The sequence below is a fragment of the Euwallacea fornicatus genome, chromosome 13 (genome assembly GCF_040115645.1).
Source record: "Euwallacea fornicatus isolate EFF26 chromosome 13, ASM4011564v1, whole genome shotgun sequence".
NCBI lineage: Eukaryota > Metazoa > Arthropoda > Insecta > Coleoptera > Curculionidae > Euwallacea > Euwallacea fornicatus.
In genome coordinates this window covers 4,644,634-4,661,898 of record NC_089553.1, presented here as the reverse complement: position 1 = coordinate 4,661,898, position 17,265 = coordinate 4,644,634, and the positions used below count along the sequence as shown (strand labels likewise).

The 17,265-nt window shown below is 41.1% G+C and overlaps 1 protein-coding gene across 1 annotated transcript; it reads left to right on the top strand.

Annotated features, from left to right (window-relative positions):
* Nucleotides 1-734: 734 nt before the first annotated feature.
* On the top strand, nucleotides 735-16,706 carry LOC136343065 (uncharacterized). The gene is made up of 12 exons (XM_066289440.1): nucleotides 735-890; nucleotides 7,465-7,595; nucleotides 8,008-8,219; nucleotides 9,095-9,176; nucleotides 9,586-9,770; nucleotides 9,875-10,069; nucleotides 10,161-10,370; nucleotides 11,698-11,829; nucleotides 14,299-14,608; nucleotides 14,672-14,866; nucleotides 14,932-15,207; nucleotides 15,259-16,706. Exons 1-12 carry the CDS (start codon nucleotides 796-798, stop codon nucleotides 15,543-15,545), a joined length of 2,310 nt encoding a protein of 769 aa, XP_066145537.1. The 5' UTR covers nucleotides 735-795; the 3' UTR covers nucleotides 15,546-16,706.
* The last annotated feature ends 559 nt before the right edge of the window (nucleotides 16,707-17,265 follow it).

Here is a 17,265-nt window from a genome sequence, read left to right as displayed (position 1 = left end):
GGGTGGACAGAATTTGGATTTGCGGCCGCCCAGATCGGCCAGGAAAGACGTTTACGACACTGCGCGCAAGCGCAGCTTTAACACGCGTCAAAATCGGCGAAGTTTGGAATTCTCTCATTTCCTCCTAGAAGCCGCCTACAAAATTCCAGACATTTTGACGGGGCTCCGCAGACGAAAATCGACGAGTTCCAGGTCGGGCGGCCGAGGAGGCGCTGGAATGGGACCACCGAGCCTGGGGGACGTCCTTTAGGTTCCAGAGCCAGCACTTTCTGTGCACGGGCACGGGCCGTCGGGTCGCTCAACGTCCATTTCCTATACTTATACCATGAGGCAACGGTGCTCATACCTGATCGTTGAACCTGTTTAACTAAGGCACAGCGCCTAAAATCGGCGGAAATCCAACTAATAACAATGTATTAATTCTTACAAATAGAAATCCAAAAATTTGCGGTTTTATAATTTCTGTAATTGCATATTTAGACAAGGAAAGAACCAGTCGATTAATGGACAACTGTTCTAAAAACCAATAGCTGCAGGTATACCATTTGGTTCTTTGGGTTCGGTGAAAGACACTTCCCACTCAGTTCGCTGCAAGTTTCATGTCGCGCTCTTTGTCTAAGACAAGACCGTAATTTTTTTTTGCGTTATGTAATAAAAAATGAACCGATTAACCAAGCGGAAAAAATAGACACTTTAGAAACTTATAATAAAGTTAAATTCAGTTTGCAAAACAGTCTTGCCGGGCTACACGGAATGTTCCATGCAGTCGTCAAGTTGCTCGCGATTTAAGAGTTTATGAAGTGGTCGTCCAAAAAATTGTTTAACTATTTCAAAACCGACATGTCACGGTTCATGGTACTCGGGCTTTTTCTCAGTTTGTGCTCTACCAGGTAAGGATGAGCAAAAACCATCAATGGTTGCGTAACGACCGAGAGGATCATTCTCTGCCGCTTTCGCCGCTCTCGGCTGTCGAAATTCGCTTTTCGATCATCTTTGAAGAATTGAAATTTTCGCAAACGACTCGGCCGACAACATTTCCACTCGACGAACGACCGCGAATGACGAAAAGTAAATGATTAACGAACGGCCGTAAATACGCCCTAAAGGGAAGAAAAGTATCGTTATGTGATCAATATCGTCGCATGCTTTACCGCTTCATGATTTCTGTTTTGTCGAATTTCAATTATTCTGCGTAATTCCCCGCGGATAGTTCGGTTCTGAAGTTTTCTTTTTCATCGATTTGGCACCAAATACCAGGTACTGTAAGAGTTTTGGTAACTCCTCGCAAAGCGAGTCACCGCCCGATGCACATCCCAGGGTGGATGACCGAACGGCACACTAAAATAGAAAATATAAAAAATACAAATAAACAATATAAACAGGGAAAATGTGAAAATTTGGCACGCCAAGGGCGGCGGCGACCCCCCGTCCTCGTAAACCCTGAACATAATTTGATTTTTTGGACTATTTTCCGACTATCGAGGTGTTGCATAAGCGGTTCCTATTATCCCGCAGTTTTCGAGATATTACGTTTTGAGCCCTAGATTTTGCCCTTTGCTAGGCGGTAACTTTCCACGGGTTCGACTCGGAGCAAAAGGCCTTCGTCATCGCTCTCCTGAAAAGTCATCTCGATCAAACCACTTAATTTCCATGAGGAATCCGTGCGTAATTCGGGGTTTCGTTAACGTTAAAAATGTCTTCGGCGAGATGGCAAAATATGCAGGTAGATCTGGAGAAGACTGAGAGGTGGGAACGTTGAAAGCTTCTTCCGGTGGCTCGGACGTTTCGGAAGTTACGGCCCTCGGAAGGGCAGAAAGAAATGTCCGAAAATGTATTAACACACAGGGTGTCCCGTGTGAAATAAATGAAAAGCATCTGCTTCCGGTGGAACCGGAAGTTCCGCCGTCATGAAGTTGCTTCGACTCGTTCGGAAAAGTTGCGCATTACGATCGGTCGGACCTGCAACGCCGAATACGAGATTCGGCTCCATCGTCATTACCAACGTAATAATTAGAAAAAACTACAGAGTAAATTAACTAGCCCGTCCTCCACGTTGAAAGCCATTAACTTTCGTATTGCAACGAATTGGGTTAGACTGCTAGTTCAACTCCAGACGAGTGCGGTAAGGATTTGTAGAGGTAATTTAGGAACGCCCTGTATAACTTCTCCACCAATATGTCCATGAACAATTTCTAGGAGCCATTTCTTTTCAAGTAAATAATTATTAAATAATTTACTCAATTTAATCTTTATTTTAGTTTTCGATTGAATTTTAAATTTTATTCATTTGAGTCTTTTAGACTAAAAAAATTTCAACTAAATTTAAACTCAACAGCAAAAAGGGGCACGTTAACACGAAAACAACCGACCGCGCGTTGGGTTCCCGTATGAATCTTCTTTATTTGGTGTGATCGCCGGGTTCGGGCATTGGAGAAGGAACGAGGAGAGCGATTTGCTCAGTACGCCATTTCGGTACGTGCTCCATACTGAAGTTGTTCGGTCACGGTTCGGGGATGGATCACTTTGGCACGGGCCCGATCTCCATGTTTGTCGCAGAGGAAACGTAACGACACGCAGCCAGATTCAAAATATCCCGGAGGATTGCGTGGCGTCCCTCGTCTCTTTTCATCGGCGACAATTTAAGTTTAATGTAGATTAACGCACGTCCACACATTGCAAATATGGCGAACGGTTACCCGGTGGAAATTAGCACGGGCGCCCTGCAACGGCCCGCTCGCAGGCCCGATCTCAGTCCCATCGAGCATCTATGGGACCAGCGAGGGCGGCCGGATCCCTCGGTGGATTTTCAAAATCTCAGCGCGGCCCTAATCGAAGAACAAACCAACATTTCCACAGGACAGGATGTCCAGTTTGATCGGGAGTGTGCCTGGAAGGCTGGACGTCGTAATACGAGTAAAAGGAGGGACAGCACGCTAACGGGGAAAAAAATGTTTATTGGTTTGTGATTGTACATACTGAGGGAGAAAAATTTGATTTTGCCGTTTTGTTGAAATGGTCGCGTTTTTCAAATAAAATTTAATTTTTTTATGGACACTTTAAATTTTCAATTTCGTATAATTTTTTAATTGATTCGCATCGTAAAAACTTTCCGTTCAGCTGAGAAAAAACATCATTTTTCACAATACATAGCGGGGGAAAAAACTGCATGCCGGTTTCTGCTGTCGAGGTTATTTATGATTTTGAGATTTAAGGCAGATGATAATGGCGGCAGCAGCTTACCTGAGGAATATTTCGTAAACACGTGACGAGATCTATGGAAAAAAAATACAAATTTCAAAAATTATTTGGAAAATTACGTAACTCTTATCATGCATGTTTTCGTTATGTTTTTTTTTTTCATTTTTTTCTCTAATAAATTGCAGTCGTGTGTCTAATAATATTCTTCTGTAAGAATTTAGAATTATTTATACGTCGATGTAGTTTTTTCCATTAATTTTAAAAATAATTCCATAAAACTGTCACTCAAGAATGCTAGTTTCCTGGGTCAATAGTTCAGCCCATCATATCGTGAAAGGGGAGGAAGCTGGGAGAAGCTTTCAAAAGTACGTGACTAAAATTGGTTTCAAATATTTAAGGACAAATACGAACCTAATTACGATTCAAAGTGTCGAAAACACTCGAATCTAGTGGGGGAGGATTATTTGTTCGTTTGCTCTTCATCACCTAAAGATTTATTTCTGCTTGTCCTTTGCTCCTTCGACTTGAGAACTTAAGTTTTTATGTCACTATTCGATGGTTAAATCGACGATGGAAATTAAAATTAGTCGATGAAGACACAAAATGTATCGTCGAAAAGTACTAAACAACAAAACATACACAAACAAAGACGGTAGTCGCGAAAGCACAGGTCAACACACACGTGTGTTAGAGAGAAAAATGAATGGTGGGCACAGCGCAGTGAGTTATCCGAACTGGTAAAAAATATATGTTCATTTCAATATTAAACGGAACAAAAGTGTTCGCAGATTGGGGCACTAGAATTGAAATCTCTTCCGCATTTAAACGACTTCATATCTCCGCCAGTCCGCGCGATTCCTCACCGTGTATGTTTACTCATTGATCATGCCATTTACAAGAACCACACTTAACCCAGTTTAATACACCACCATAGCTAAAAGATGATTCACTAATTCCTTGCAACTTTTTGCAACTAGGTGTAAATAGCGGAAACCATGAAGGATTCGGGCTGTTCAAGAAATGAGTTGCGACCGTCAATTTGACATATTTCATCTAACTCTTTATACATTAGATCGAACGGGTTATTCAATATTTTCGATGATAATACGACATTCCTCGTCTCTCAAAATAGATATTAATGAGCAGGTTTTGACGAGCTTCAAATGCGAACCTTTGACGTACCTGCAACATCTCCAGCAACGCCCTAACGTCTCAGGAACCTCGAGAGTCACCACCATATTCTTGAATTCGAAATTTGGAATATTTTCAAAAATATGCTCGGCGTGTATGTTATGGCTGCAAGTTTGCCTAAAAAACAAAGCGAAATTCAATATTTCCGGTAAAAATTGAACATCTCTTGTGTCTGAAATCATTATTGATCATTGTGAATGATTGCAGCTCAAACGTGCTACCCGTAACATCTTGGATAACGGTCCGATATCTCAGAAACCTGAAGAGTCGCCCGAATTCTTGAAGATTTAAAATTTGCAACGTTTCACGTAAAATACGTAGAAAACGGCTAACGTGGAGATGAGGTTGCTCAAAAATGTGGGAAATTCGATACTATGTTCAATATAAGAAGGGAAATCTCATTATCATATACTCATACGTTGAACAGTTGGTTCGGCTGCAAGGTGAGTCAGGGACGTTGCAGTCTGTGATTCACACGCACGCACACCTTCAAAAGGGTTTTCGGGCCTTCGTGTCATTTTGAAGGACCGAAATTTTCTCATTTTTTTCCCGAATTTTTTAGTAGGAGACAAATAAAACGCAAAAACCCATGTTTCGTCGCTCTCCTTAACGGGTTCCCATTCGACGGTTCATGCGGAGGTGAGAATCGCTAGAATGGCCAGCGCTATCAACCGACCTTGTTCCGTTGGACTTTTCCTCATGAATATATGCAAAGAGTAAGGTCTGCAGAACCGAACCACGCAATCTAGCGGACTTAAGAAGCAGAATAATGCTTTCGATAAGATAGGTTACGCCTTAAATGCTGATTATTAACGTTAGAAAAACATGTTTATTCAAATTGAGATGCTGTCAAAAGCGTCGCGGCATGCACTTTGAGCGTCTCGTAGTGCGTTGAAATTGATTCGTTTTGTTGTTTCATGACATTATCAGTGACGAAACGGCATTAGTCATAAAATTTTGATTTCGTCATAGAAAATTTCGTCGATTACGCGATTTTACTTCCATCGTCCTTCACGATGACGTTTAAACCCGTGGAAATTTTGCATGGAGGGTAAAAGAAAACCCCTCGAAGATGGGTGCCACGAACCCGCGTCTTCGGTTTTTGGGGCCGCGGCCGTCGGCCGAAAGGGGTTTTCAGTTCGCCGGTGTAATTTCAGAATAAAAAATTGACGCGTCTCGATTTTTTTCCCCATATGTCGAAACGTGCAGACACCGAATTCGTTCCCTTAGGCTGTTCCACCCTGTATAACTAAGTTCACTGCCTCGAACATTTTTAAAATTCATTTTACTGATTTTTTTTCCTTTAAAGCCAAAGGCGTCTTTTAGTTCACTCTCTTGAATGCGCAACTGTAATCCCACCCCTCTCTTGGGAGAGGTTTGGGAGGTACCTCATCATCACTCATGGCACCTCCTCGACGACATCTTTCGCAATTTATCTCAGAATTTCGCGTCCTCCTCAACGTCCAAACCTAATTCGGTAGAGTCATTCGCGTCGCGACTTTCGACGCTAAGAGCGTCGAATTAGACGTAGAGCCGCAAACGACGAAAGTGACGACGTGCGGCGTCTCTCTTTCTCTTCTTTAATTATTTTTTTTTTTTTTATTTTTACGAAATCGGTGCTTTAGTAAATTTATTCGTTTGCGGAAAACGTTCTACAACCGTCCTACGTGGGGAGTGAAAACGTCTATCAAATCGCTCGAAGGCGCGAGGCGCCAAAGGAAGCGAATTTTACGGCCAAGCGAATTAAGTCTGAAATTAATTAGGTGCCGGCTCAATTAAGAAATCAGTGAATTTTTCGGGTTAATCATATTCAATGGTTAATCACCCACTTTCGCTATATGCTCCTAATATCTTAAACAGGGCAATTTTGCGACACGAAAAACCAGAAGAAATATAGAAACCACTCAATCAAACATTAATTAATTTTGCAATATAGAAATTCAGCGACGCAATTTTGGTTTATTATTCTTTGTTCAATAATGTATTTTTTAAATAATTGACTGTTAATAACGACCCGCCTTTTGCAAATGCTCAATCACCAATTGCAATTAATTAATTAATTGCTAATTAGGCGTAATTGTTAATTTGTAAAGTCGACGCGGACCAGGTTCCCCGGTCGTCCCGTGCGGCGCGGTCGAAAATTTGGGTGCGATTCGACAAGCGCGGGTTGCTGCAGGTTCCGCTTTATTCATTTTTAGCAATACGCCTATTGCAAATTGAAAGGTCGTTATATCCTTGTACCTTTCAAGCTCTTACATCCAACAGACTGAGTTAATTAGATTACAAAAACAATATTCCGTTTCAAAAATTATTACAATTGCATATGAAATCAATTGGTACCTGGCCCGATTAACCGCTCCATATATCAGCCAGGAACCATGAAGATATTTCATCGCGTTTTATGCTTCGTCGGGCCGCAGAACCGAACAATGAAATGCGATTTCAAGGCTACGAAATGCTGGAAGTACCTCCTGCTAAGTTCTAAAAAAAAATGAAAAAAAAAACGATTATAAGAACTAAAATCCATTTTTCGATTGATAAGTACCACTTCGTTTTTTCTTAATATACATATGTATGTAAGATTCGCGGTTCGAGGGCGGAGGGAAACAACACAATTCTCAGAGCACCTCTTTATTCTCCGTGAACCAAAAATGGAATCCCGATGCAACCCGGTATCCGTGCGCGGAACACGTCCCCTCTTCGTGAGAGAACCGATAAGATGGAAGGGCTGTCCACCCTTTTTCCCACGGGTACCAAACCCCTAAACGTCATTCTCACCTACGCTAAAGGAATTTATAAACAACCCCCTCTTCCCACGCTAATCCGGGGAAGAGTTTGGTACCAAAAGCCTGTACCACTTTCAGATGGTGCCAATTAATGGTCTTAACATAAACGAGAAATGCGAAGAGATTGAGGACAGCCCCTTCTTTACCATTTCCTCGAACTTATCTTGGGAGGAATTTAGAGCCAGAACCTCATGATATTTTCAGATAATTGATTCATTGTTTCAACATGGACAAAGAATGCTCACATATATACATATATATATATTTATTTATTTATTTTTTTTTGCAGGAGTAAATCACAAAATTTAACAGAAAGCGCCAGCAGCATCGTTCCGCAGACATCGGCGCCCAACTTTGATTCTCCCTCGGTGTTCCAAGTTACACAACCGGTAGATCATTCAGAAGGGCCCATGTGGGACGGTACGTACGGACGTAGGGAGCAAAGTCTTCATGTCGACCATCGAAGGGGCAAATTCACTTAGGCCCGTACAGAAGTCGCTCAAAAATTTACGTAAAAAACCGTTCTTGCTTTCCTTCTTGCTCATTACTCGTGTAGTTTTAGGTGTCTTAATGTATAATAAAAAAAAATCCGCAAATTTAAAAGTAAATTTATTAAGTTTAACATACTTTATAATTCTTTATTATTATTTTTTTCTTTCTCTTTTAATTCCAACTTGCCTCTACTAACCAGCACTCAGGTTGCTAACCGACCGAGACGGTCGCGCACCAGGCCGATGAGCCCTGATCGAATGTCGATACTCACATCATCGAACAATAACCCTCCTGAGCGCTCTAAAACGCATAAAGTCACTTTGAACTAAATTTATTCCAGGAAGGAAAAACATCTTATACTTCGTAGACATACATTCCGGGAGAGTGCTCAGCTACAACTACAACACAAAAAAGGTGAATTATATCACTTTGAAGGGGGCCGTAACTCCTGTCATTCCGGCAAAAAAGAGCGAAAATATCCTCATCGTGGGGGTGGAAAGGTCATTAGTGGCAATAGAGTGGGATGGCGAAAAAGAACTGGGCAGCCAAAGGGTAAGTTTCGCTTGCAGCGGCGGAAAGTACGAATTTTCCGGATTTAACGCGACGTAAACGATCAGTAAGATGTCTTAAGCTTCTTGACGAATGTATCGACGTTTCGAGTTCACACCTCCATCGCGGACCGAATTTCCGCGACTTCATGTATATTTTTTTTTAGGTTCTTGAATTTAATTGCAGAGATAAAGTAAAAAGAAAAAAAAATGGCGCCCTGTCGTGCGTTAAAATCGACTTTATTAAACTGTTAGGTAATACACTCGATGCGGAAAGGGAAATTTTTCTAATTCAGAACGGTTGAGACTGCATAAACACCCTGTTGCTAACAGCCACGTCACCGCTTTCATTTTATTTAAATATTTTCTACGAAGTTATTTCTGTGCGAAAGTACCTCGATTAACTGTAGCTGTCGAGGACGCTCGTCACTATTTTTTCCAAAATCGTCATGAAAATGACGACTTCCACGCCCGCTAACATGCTCTGACATGCACTGAGTTTAATTAATATAAAAAAAAATGTCCGACATCAATAAATAATAGGTGTTAAGACATTTTACGGACTTCAATCTTGCAACAAAATCTGTTAAAGAAATCGTCCATTTTCGGACACATTTTGTCACAAAATACGCACATAACGCGCAGGGGCCGAACTTTTCCCGACGAACTTGTCCTAATTGCTCAGATGCACTTTGCTGCTCAATACGGCTCTGAAATTTTCGAACGGTACCAAAAAGAAAAGAAAATTCTCCTCGAAAGTTAATGAGAAAACACATCTGTATTCAAATATTGAGAAAAAAAACGCGTTTTTGGGATAAAAACTATTTCGCGCTTCGCCATTTTGAAAGGAATTATGTTATTTTCTAATTTCATTTTTAGACTCTGACAACGGTCTCCCATCAGTTCCCCCAAAGCAGATTTAATGATGGAAAAGCCGATAAACAAGGACGAGTCTGGATTGGTAGGTAGACCTGCAGCGCAAAAGTGAATCTGCTACAGGCATGTGATGATAGAATTAGAATTAACTAGACCTTCTGCGCAATCTCGGGTCCGATTTGACAGGTGAAATTTTATGAAGTCATTATTTCACAGCTAACTTGATTCGTCTCCGATATACGGGGCGTTTTTGAAATACCTTCCGCTTGAAGCCCGACAGCAGTCTCTTTAACAGAAACAGAAACTGTTAAAAAAACCTCGGCCCAAAGAGATCGGACGAATAAGCCGGCGACATGTCTCACTGAAAGAGTTTTCAAATAGCCCCCGTATATAACGAGCTTAGCCTTAAAACAATCACACCTTAAACTAGCAAATCGGAAATATACGGGTAAATTTCACGAAAAGGCGCAACCCTGTACGAATTTCTTCCTTAGGTACTATGGGTTTCGAGGATCCCCAAACCAGAGCGTTGGACCCCAACCAAGGCATGCTCTATAAGATGACCAAAGACACTCTAATTAGCCCCAAAGTCGAAGTTGCGCCAGTCAACATCAGCAACGGACTGTGTTGGAATCAGGCCAATGACAAAATGTACTATATCGACACGCCTACTCGTAAGGTGGGCACTTAAGAGGGTCATTATGGTCCTAAGAGCATTATGGCCACATTACAACAGACACAAAGTATGAGATTGGCGGTTTGGACTTTATCTTGAAATTGCAGGTGATTGAATACGAATTTGACGATGAGAGGGGAGATATCTCCAATCCGAGGGTAGCAATCGACATTTCGAAATTCCCTTACGTCACGGGCAATCCTGATGGAATGACCATCGATCAAGACGACAATCTATGGATTGCCCTATACTTCGGTGGATCCGTAATTAAAGCTAATCCAAGAAACGGGCAGCTCTTGCAGGTCACGAATATACTTATCTTACGGTTAAACCCGACCGACTTGTCGACTCGTCTAATCTTAAGAATAGACACACTAAATTTGAAAATTTCAGGTTGTTCCCATTCCCGCAAGAGATGTTACATCGGTAATGTGGGGTGGTCCCAACATGGACATTCTCTTCGTCACCACGTCAAGGTACCACTTGTCTGAGAGTGAGAGAAGAACCTATCCTGCTGCAGGCAGCGTATTCGCTGTTACCAATTTAAAACAGAAGGGTTTACAGCCGTATTATGCTGATTTGGTTAACAGTGTCAGAAGATCGGTACGTACAATAACGTTCACTAGTTCATTTCACATCGGTTGACTGCAAGTCCCGACGTGAATGAACGATAAAAATGTAGATCACAATTCTTGACCTGACTGTGACCAGACCGTGACCTGACCGTGACCAGACGTCGATAACGTCACCAACTGAAAAATATTTTTTGCTTAGATTCTCATCTCTTTGCTACTCGAAACTCTAGATCTCTACCTGTCTGGTTTGTTCATTTTGATCGTTGTAACTAGGGAACTTTGGAAGTATACAGGGCGTTTCATAATAGTGTCTTAAAAATTCAGGGGGCGAAGCAGCGGATGATTTTAAGGGAGAAGTTGGTAGGAAGATGGGTGCGTTTTCGTAATTTTTGCCAGTGGCTTTTACAGAAGGTTGCTCTCAACCCCTACTTTGATTACCAAATATTATTCGGGGAGGAAGCTAGTTCTCCTGAAAACCGACTGAGCGACTTTGATAAAAATCATCATTAACTCGGAGAAGATCCGCATGCAACTGCAGATTCTCAGTACCGAGAGCAATTTTCTCTAAATGTCCGGGTTGGAACCATTCGGGCTATTTCATTGGGTTTGGGTCATTTGGGTCACCTTTTCTGCTCCCCAGATAAACCGGCAACACTTGCCCGCAACAACTCTGAAAGGAGTTGCCTTCATTGACAAAATAAGTGCCGGTTTTAATCGGAAATCAAACGTGGTTCATGCCCGACGGTGCACCACCACACTTCAACAGGTGCAAACCAGAGATCGTTTAAACCAAATAGTCAATGATATCTGTTATTGACGTCGGTCATGGTGGACCGCAACCGTGACCTCGATCACCTGATTTAAATAGTTTAGATTTTTTACGGAGCCATCTTAAAATTCCGGTTTACCGCACTCCTGTGGTTACTGAAGAAGAACTGAGAAGAAATACGTGAGGGGTTTTTCCAAGAGTGTGCGAAGAGGCGTCGGGGCACGCACCCTTGCAGATGGGGAACGTTTTCGATTTCTTTTTTTTTACCCGAGGCGTACGATATTTTTCGTTTAACATGTTCAAGGTCACGCGAATGGGGGCGCCACTGGTAAAAATGGAAGCAATATGTTTTGCCTATTTCGCACTCCTCAATTTTCATAAAAATATTTAATGTCAGAACAGACCTATTGGGAAAAACAACAATTTTTTTTAATTATGTTTACGTCATACCGCAGGACGCAGAAACGGGCCCGTTTTCACGTGTACTTTTTTTCCTAAAGTCATCCACACATTCCCCCCGTGAATTTTCGACACACTATTACGAGCCACCCTGTACATTTATTTATTTATTTACTAACTTTTACAGAACCTGATAGCAGAAATAATACTAAATACAAATGAATTATTTGCTCCACCAAACCCATCTGCGAACGAAGTGGTGAGTTATCCTCCACTCAACTCCCAGAAGAAGAGAACTGCGTCGGAATCAGCACAGAACGTACAACTTCGTAAGTATTTTACTATCTACTTTATCGACTTTGAACCGGTTTCTCATTGTCCGGTCAAGCTGCTGTTGAAGTAACTGATAGACGAGAGTAACCATCAGATAAAGCATCTCTTTTCCGGGTGGACGGGGGGAAAGACGAAGAAGAAAGAACATTTTCTCTTTAGGCTGATGAGCTCTCGCCCAAAACCAAAATTCCAGTTGGGTAGCCATAGCCCAAAGGGGTCTCAACTTGCAGGGGCATAGTTCGCTAATCGCACGAATTCGAGATGCACAGAAAGGTGCGATCAAAATAGACCGTTGGAGCAGGTAGATCGACATTAACGTAAAGACGTCCGCGCATGCGCGTTGCGTTGACTTTTACTTCTACGTCACAAGTCCGTACTTTTGTGTTCGAAGATTGCCGTTGAGAAGCGGCAAGATCTGCTAGTTGGGGGGGGGGGTAGCTTTGACCACGCCCACGTCCACGCTTGGAACCGTCTTTTCTTCGTGCATGATTTGTGATCGTGTGGCTTTTTTTATGACAAATTTATGATAATAATGAAATATAAACGTTTTACCAGCAGCGATTGCCCATTGCAACCACTAAAGCATGTTTTCTTTCTTTCCAGCCTTCTGGAGGCAAATGATCAACACCATACGAAGTATATTTTAATCCGGCATAATAAATTCTGTTTATTAAAGTAATTTTTTTTTATTTATCCCTAATAACTGGTCATGCACATTGTACTATTACCAAGCAACAAATTCGCTTGAAAATTGTTAATACACCGATCCAAGGTAATTGATGTTGCAATAATGAAAAGTTCTTTGCTTGACCAGTACCATTTGTTGGGCAGGCTGTGGTAGGTATGTTTACTTCTTTTTTTTTTATTACACGCCTTACCATACCGCTCTCAACTGCAGGAACCAAAGAAAATCTTTGCAAATAAAAGAGAAAAAATTTTAAACTGAGTTTTAGTTCTGCCTTAGCAACTATATGATGAACAATCTCTTGTGCGTGGGCGTTTTGACCTTCTGCTGGGTTCATGGGTAAGTCCACGGGTATTTCCACTGAATTACTGGAGATGGGATTTGTTTACTTGTTAGGCTTTTTTTATTTTTTATTAAACAGCGTATTTACTTAACAATTTTATTTAATTTGAGTTGGAATCGTGAAGGGAACTTTTTTATTACTAGTTTAGGAAGAAGTTATTCTTTGTGGTTTTAAACGTATAATAAAATAGTCAAACACAAGATTTTCGGGCTTGTCTCCCAGTTTTCCTAATTAATTTAATAATTACTAATTTCAATTAAGAATATTTTATCGTTGTTAGATTCAATAACGCACGTCTACCGATTACTTATTGAAAACAAGAGATACTTTCCTCTCGAAATAACAATTGCGCAATTTGAATAGATAATTAATACACAACAATAATTTATTTTGTTAATAAGAAACGATAGAGTTAATGATTTATATGACTATGTAGGATTATTATATAGATATATAGTGTTAAATCATTCCAATAGCGCCTCGACATCGTCATCCGCCCTTTCAAGGCATTTAATCGTTCTTTGATGGTGAATTTTAATGTGTGTTAGAATACTCAACCCTTACGAGAACGTTAGCAAATCCGGTTCGAACAAGACGGTGCCTCGTGCCACAGTGTGTTAGCTATTAGACAATATCTTCAAAATATTTTCGGTGAAAAAGTAACCCAGAAACATTGAAATGTTTTTTGGCCTGCTGAATTTCCTGACTTGGCCTCTATGGATTATTTCTTACGGGGTTACTTGAAACAGAAAGTCTACCCGCACAGGCCGTTTCAAGATACTGATCGTGTGTAGAGGACCGTTGCGGAAGTATGTTAGGAAATTACTCTTCACTCTTTGTCTTTCCTATTAGCAAAGTAATTGTTGCGCATTAATCGCTTATTTAAATTGCGTAAATGTTATGAAAACATATTGAGGAACGAAAAGTTATCACGTTTTCAATAAACACGAGATAAATGTACATTATTGAAACAAACTTTGATAACATTTCCTCGAACAAAATTCACACTTTCAAGAGGAGCTGGTATTCAGTTCTAAAAATCTGATGTCAGTTTATTTCCTCTTGGATTTAAGACCATCCAGAACGTTTCACGAAGAATAACCTTTTTTCACAAAATTAATGGTAAAGAAGTTTCCTGTATGGTTCCACGTTAAGTGGCCACACCTTATGCACCAATTTTATTGCGAAAAAATAAAATAAAAACGGTAAAATAAATTGTTAAATATCTTTAAATTTCTTAATTTGCACCACTTGGCGTTTACCTTCAGATGCTTTCAGGTATTTCCCTACCTGACCTTCCACCTCGTACTAGAAATACTGCTCGCAATCGCGCCTCGTACAGCACATACATAATTACGAAATCTCAAGTGGACATAATCTCTCAAAATCGGCGCAAGCACGCAAGATATTCAGTATTTATTAAGTAGCTAGACAGACACCTGATTAAGGCGTTCGTTTTAACAACAAAAGCACGTGAGCAGCTAGCAGTATTGACTATAACAAGCCCAGCGAGAGCTTTCACCGATCCACAGCATTTCTTTAATTTTTCAAGAATAATGTCGAACAGCTTTAAGCAGCAACCCGCAGTGACTCAGCTTACTGCACCAGCGAACATTGGAGAATCGCCGGTGTGGGATAAGAGAGTTGGGAAACTGTTCTTCGTGGACATCCACCATGGAAGACTAATGGCATATGATTATGAGAACCAGACCACGGAAGTAGCAGCAGAATTTCCAGGTAAACAGCCGGATTTATGGATAGTTGATATTCAGGTATGGGCATCACATTGGAACTTTTTAGGGAAGGACTTAGCTCCGATTATTATGACCAAGACGAGCCCGAACGTGATGATCGGGGGCTTGAACAGGGATTTGGTTAAGATCGCTCTCTACAATGAAACTGCAGAACCTGAGGTGCTTCATACGGTGCAGAGGGATAAACCTAAAAACCGATTCAACGATGGGAAAGCTGACGGCAAAGGGAGAATTTGGATTGGTAAATGATTACCGGCCAACTTACCAGTTAAAATGCATCTTAAAAGACCGTAACGACTTATTTAGGAACAATAGGCGACGAACCTCCGAATGGGCGGTTAGAACTGCATGCGGCCGCCCTCTTCCAATTCACCAAGGAAAACATAGCCAAGCCTGAAATTCTAGTTGAGAGAGTCAGCATCAGCAACGGCTTGACTTGGAGCATCGATGGAACTAAATTCTACTACATTGATTCCCCCACCCAAGAAATAGTAAAATATGACTACGACGCTGAAACGGGGAATATTGCCAATAGGACAGTCATCTTTAGCACCAAGGATAAACAAATGGGTTTTCCAGATGGTACGGGGATGGGTTCACATGACGATTAAATGAACGATTTGCGGTTCGTAGGGATGACGATAGACGAAGACGGAAACCTCTGGATAGCCCTATATGGAGGGGGATCTGTGATTCAAGTAAATCCTGCCGACGGTTCCCTGTTAAGGCGGATTCCTATACCTGCAGCTCATACCACTTCGGTCGCGTGGGGAGGACCGAATCTGGACGTGCTCTTTGTTACCACTTCAAAGAGGTCTTTGACTCCGCAAGAGAAGGAGGGTCAGCCGGGAGCCGGAAGTCTATACGCAGTTACTAATTTAGGTACCAAGGGAATACCCGAGTTTGAAGCCGACATTTGATTGTTATCGGTAATAAATTCTCCTGCTCCGTGTTCGTTCTCTTTTGGTGTGCCGCCCAGTGGTTTCCATTAGGCCCAAATGCCCGACACGGGCGAAAAGTGTCGTATTTTAATAAACAGAAAAAAAAATGCTCTTTCCAACTGAGAGTCGTGAGGATGTTTTGTGCTAAATTTTGCGGTAGCAACACGAGGCATTTCAAATTCCACCACCGCCATTAGGATCTCGGAAACTAGAGGAGATAGCAAGAAGTTTAAATAGGGGCTCATCCGCGTGATTTCGCGCTTGCCCAAACGCCGTTTTCGATACTTGAATTTTCCATGTAGCTCCAAGAAGATATTCCAAAAAAGAAAAAGAAAAATTGGAGTTTTCGTTTTTAGTTTTTTAACGGTATTCGACAGGGAGGCCCAAAACCGCAAGCACATTTTCAGTCCCACTTTTCCTCAGGTACGCGATGACGTTTTCCGATTTTCAATCCGACTGCTTTTCCATCAAAAAATCCAACGTGGATATTCCATAAGGAAAATGAAGTTGGCGATGGTAGTCGAATGACGAAACGTCGGATGACACGTATAAAAATGTCATTGTATAGTTGAAAAAAAAAGTGACAATGAGCATGCGCTTGTGGCCTTAGGGTTTCGTATCAAATGACGCTAAAACAACAAAAAAAAAAACGAAATCTTCAATTTTGAGTTTTTTTTTTTATATACGCGACAGCACGAGGAAAATCCTAATTTTGGAAACGGCATTTGGTCAAGCACTAAATTACGCAATTTGGCGCCATTCAAACTTCTTCGTATCTTCTCTATTTACCGAGGTCCCAATGGGGACGGTCGAATTTGAAATGCCCTGTATGTATACAAATTGTTTTTATCCCAGTTTTGCCTGCTATATTTCGTCATCCTTTTCGCCTTTTTGAACTCTGTGTCATCGATCTCCAAGCTCCCATAATTAAAATTTAATGATTTTGATAATTTTTTTTGTTCACTTCACGAAGGACCACCCGGAATTCGTTCGGTCTCCGTAAGCTCCATAATTTGATTAATTATTTAAATGTTTTCATGAAAATTGTAGCATTTTACCCGCAGAACATCAACTAATAAATGTGAAGCTGGAATAGTGCTATTTTATCATTCTGCACGTTAATAGACATGTATTAGTTTTTTTCGTATTTTTTTCTAAACCACAAAAACCAACAAAAACATAAGTAGAATTACGCAATATTACTAAGCTCGTTCATTTAAAAGTTAAGAAAAAAATAATTTTACTGCTGGACAAGCGACAAGAAAACATTTCGAAAGAGGTGTCGCATGACCCCCCCCCCCTCCCCTTCTTTATATTTTAAAAAGTTTTCGATTTCACCATTACACCCACTTGGTGACGTCACGTCCTTAAAATGTTCACTAGAATGGGACCTCTTAAAAGTTAAAATAGACGTGGTCTAGGATTTTTGTCACATGCCGTTAGGTATAACGAGTTTTTTCCACACATTTGCGTCATACTGTGTACCAACCTGTCTATGAGCAGGAAACGAACAGTGACTAAGCCAGATATACAGAGGAAGGCAAAAGGTATAAGTTGATCCAGTCACGTGTTAAATTGCGAATCAAATTATTCCCGAAGAGATGGAACGTGGGGGGAAATTGGGCATCAAAATGTCGAAGTTGGTGACTTACCCCGGGACTTCTTTTGCTTTCGCCTCCACAATTGGTGGCAGACGGGT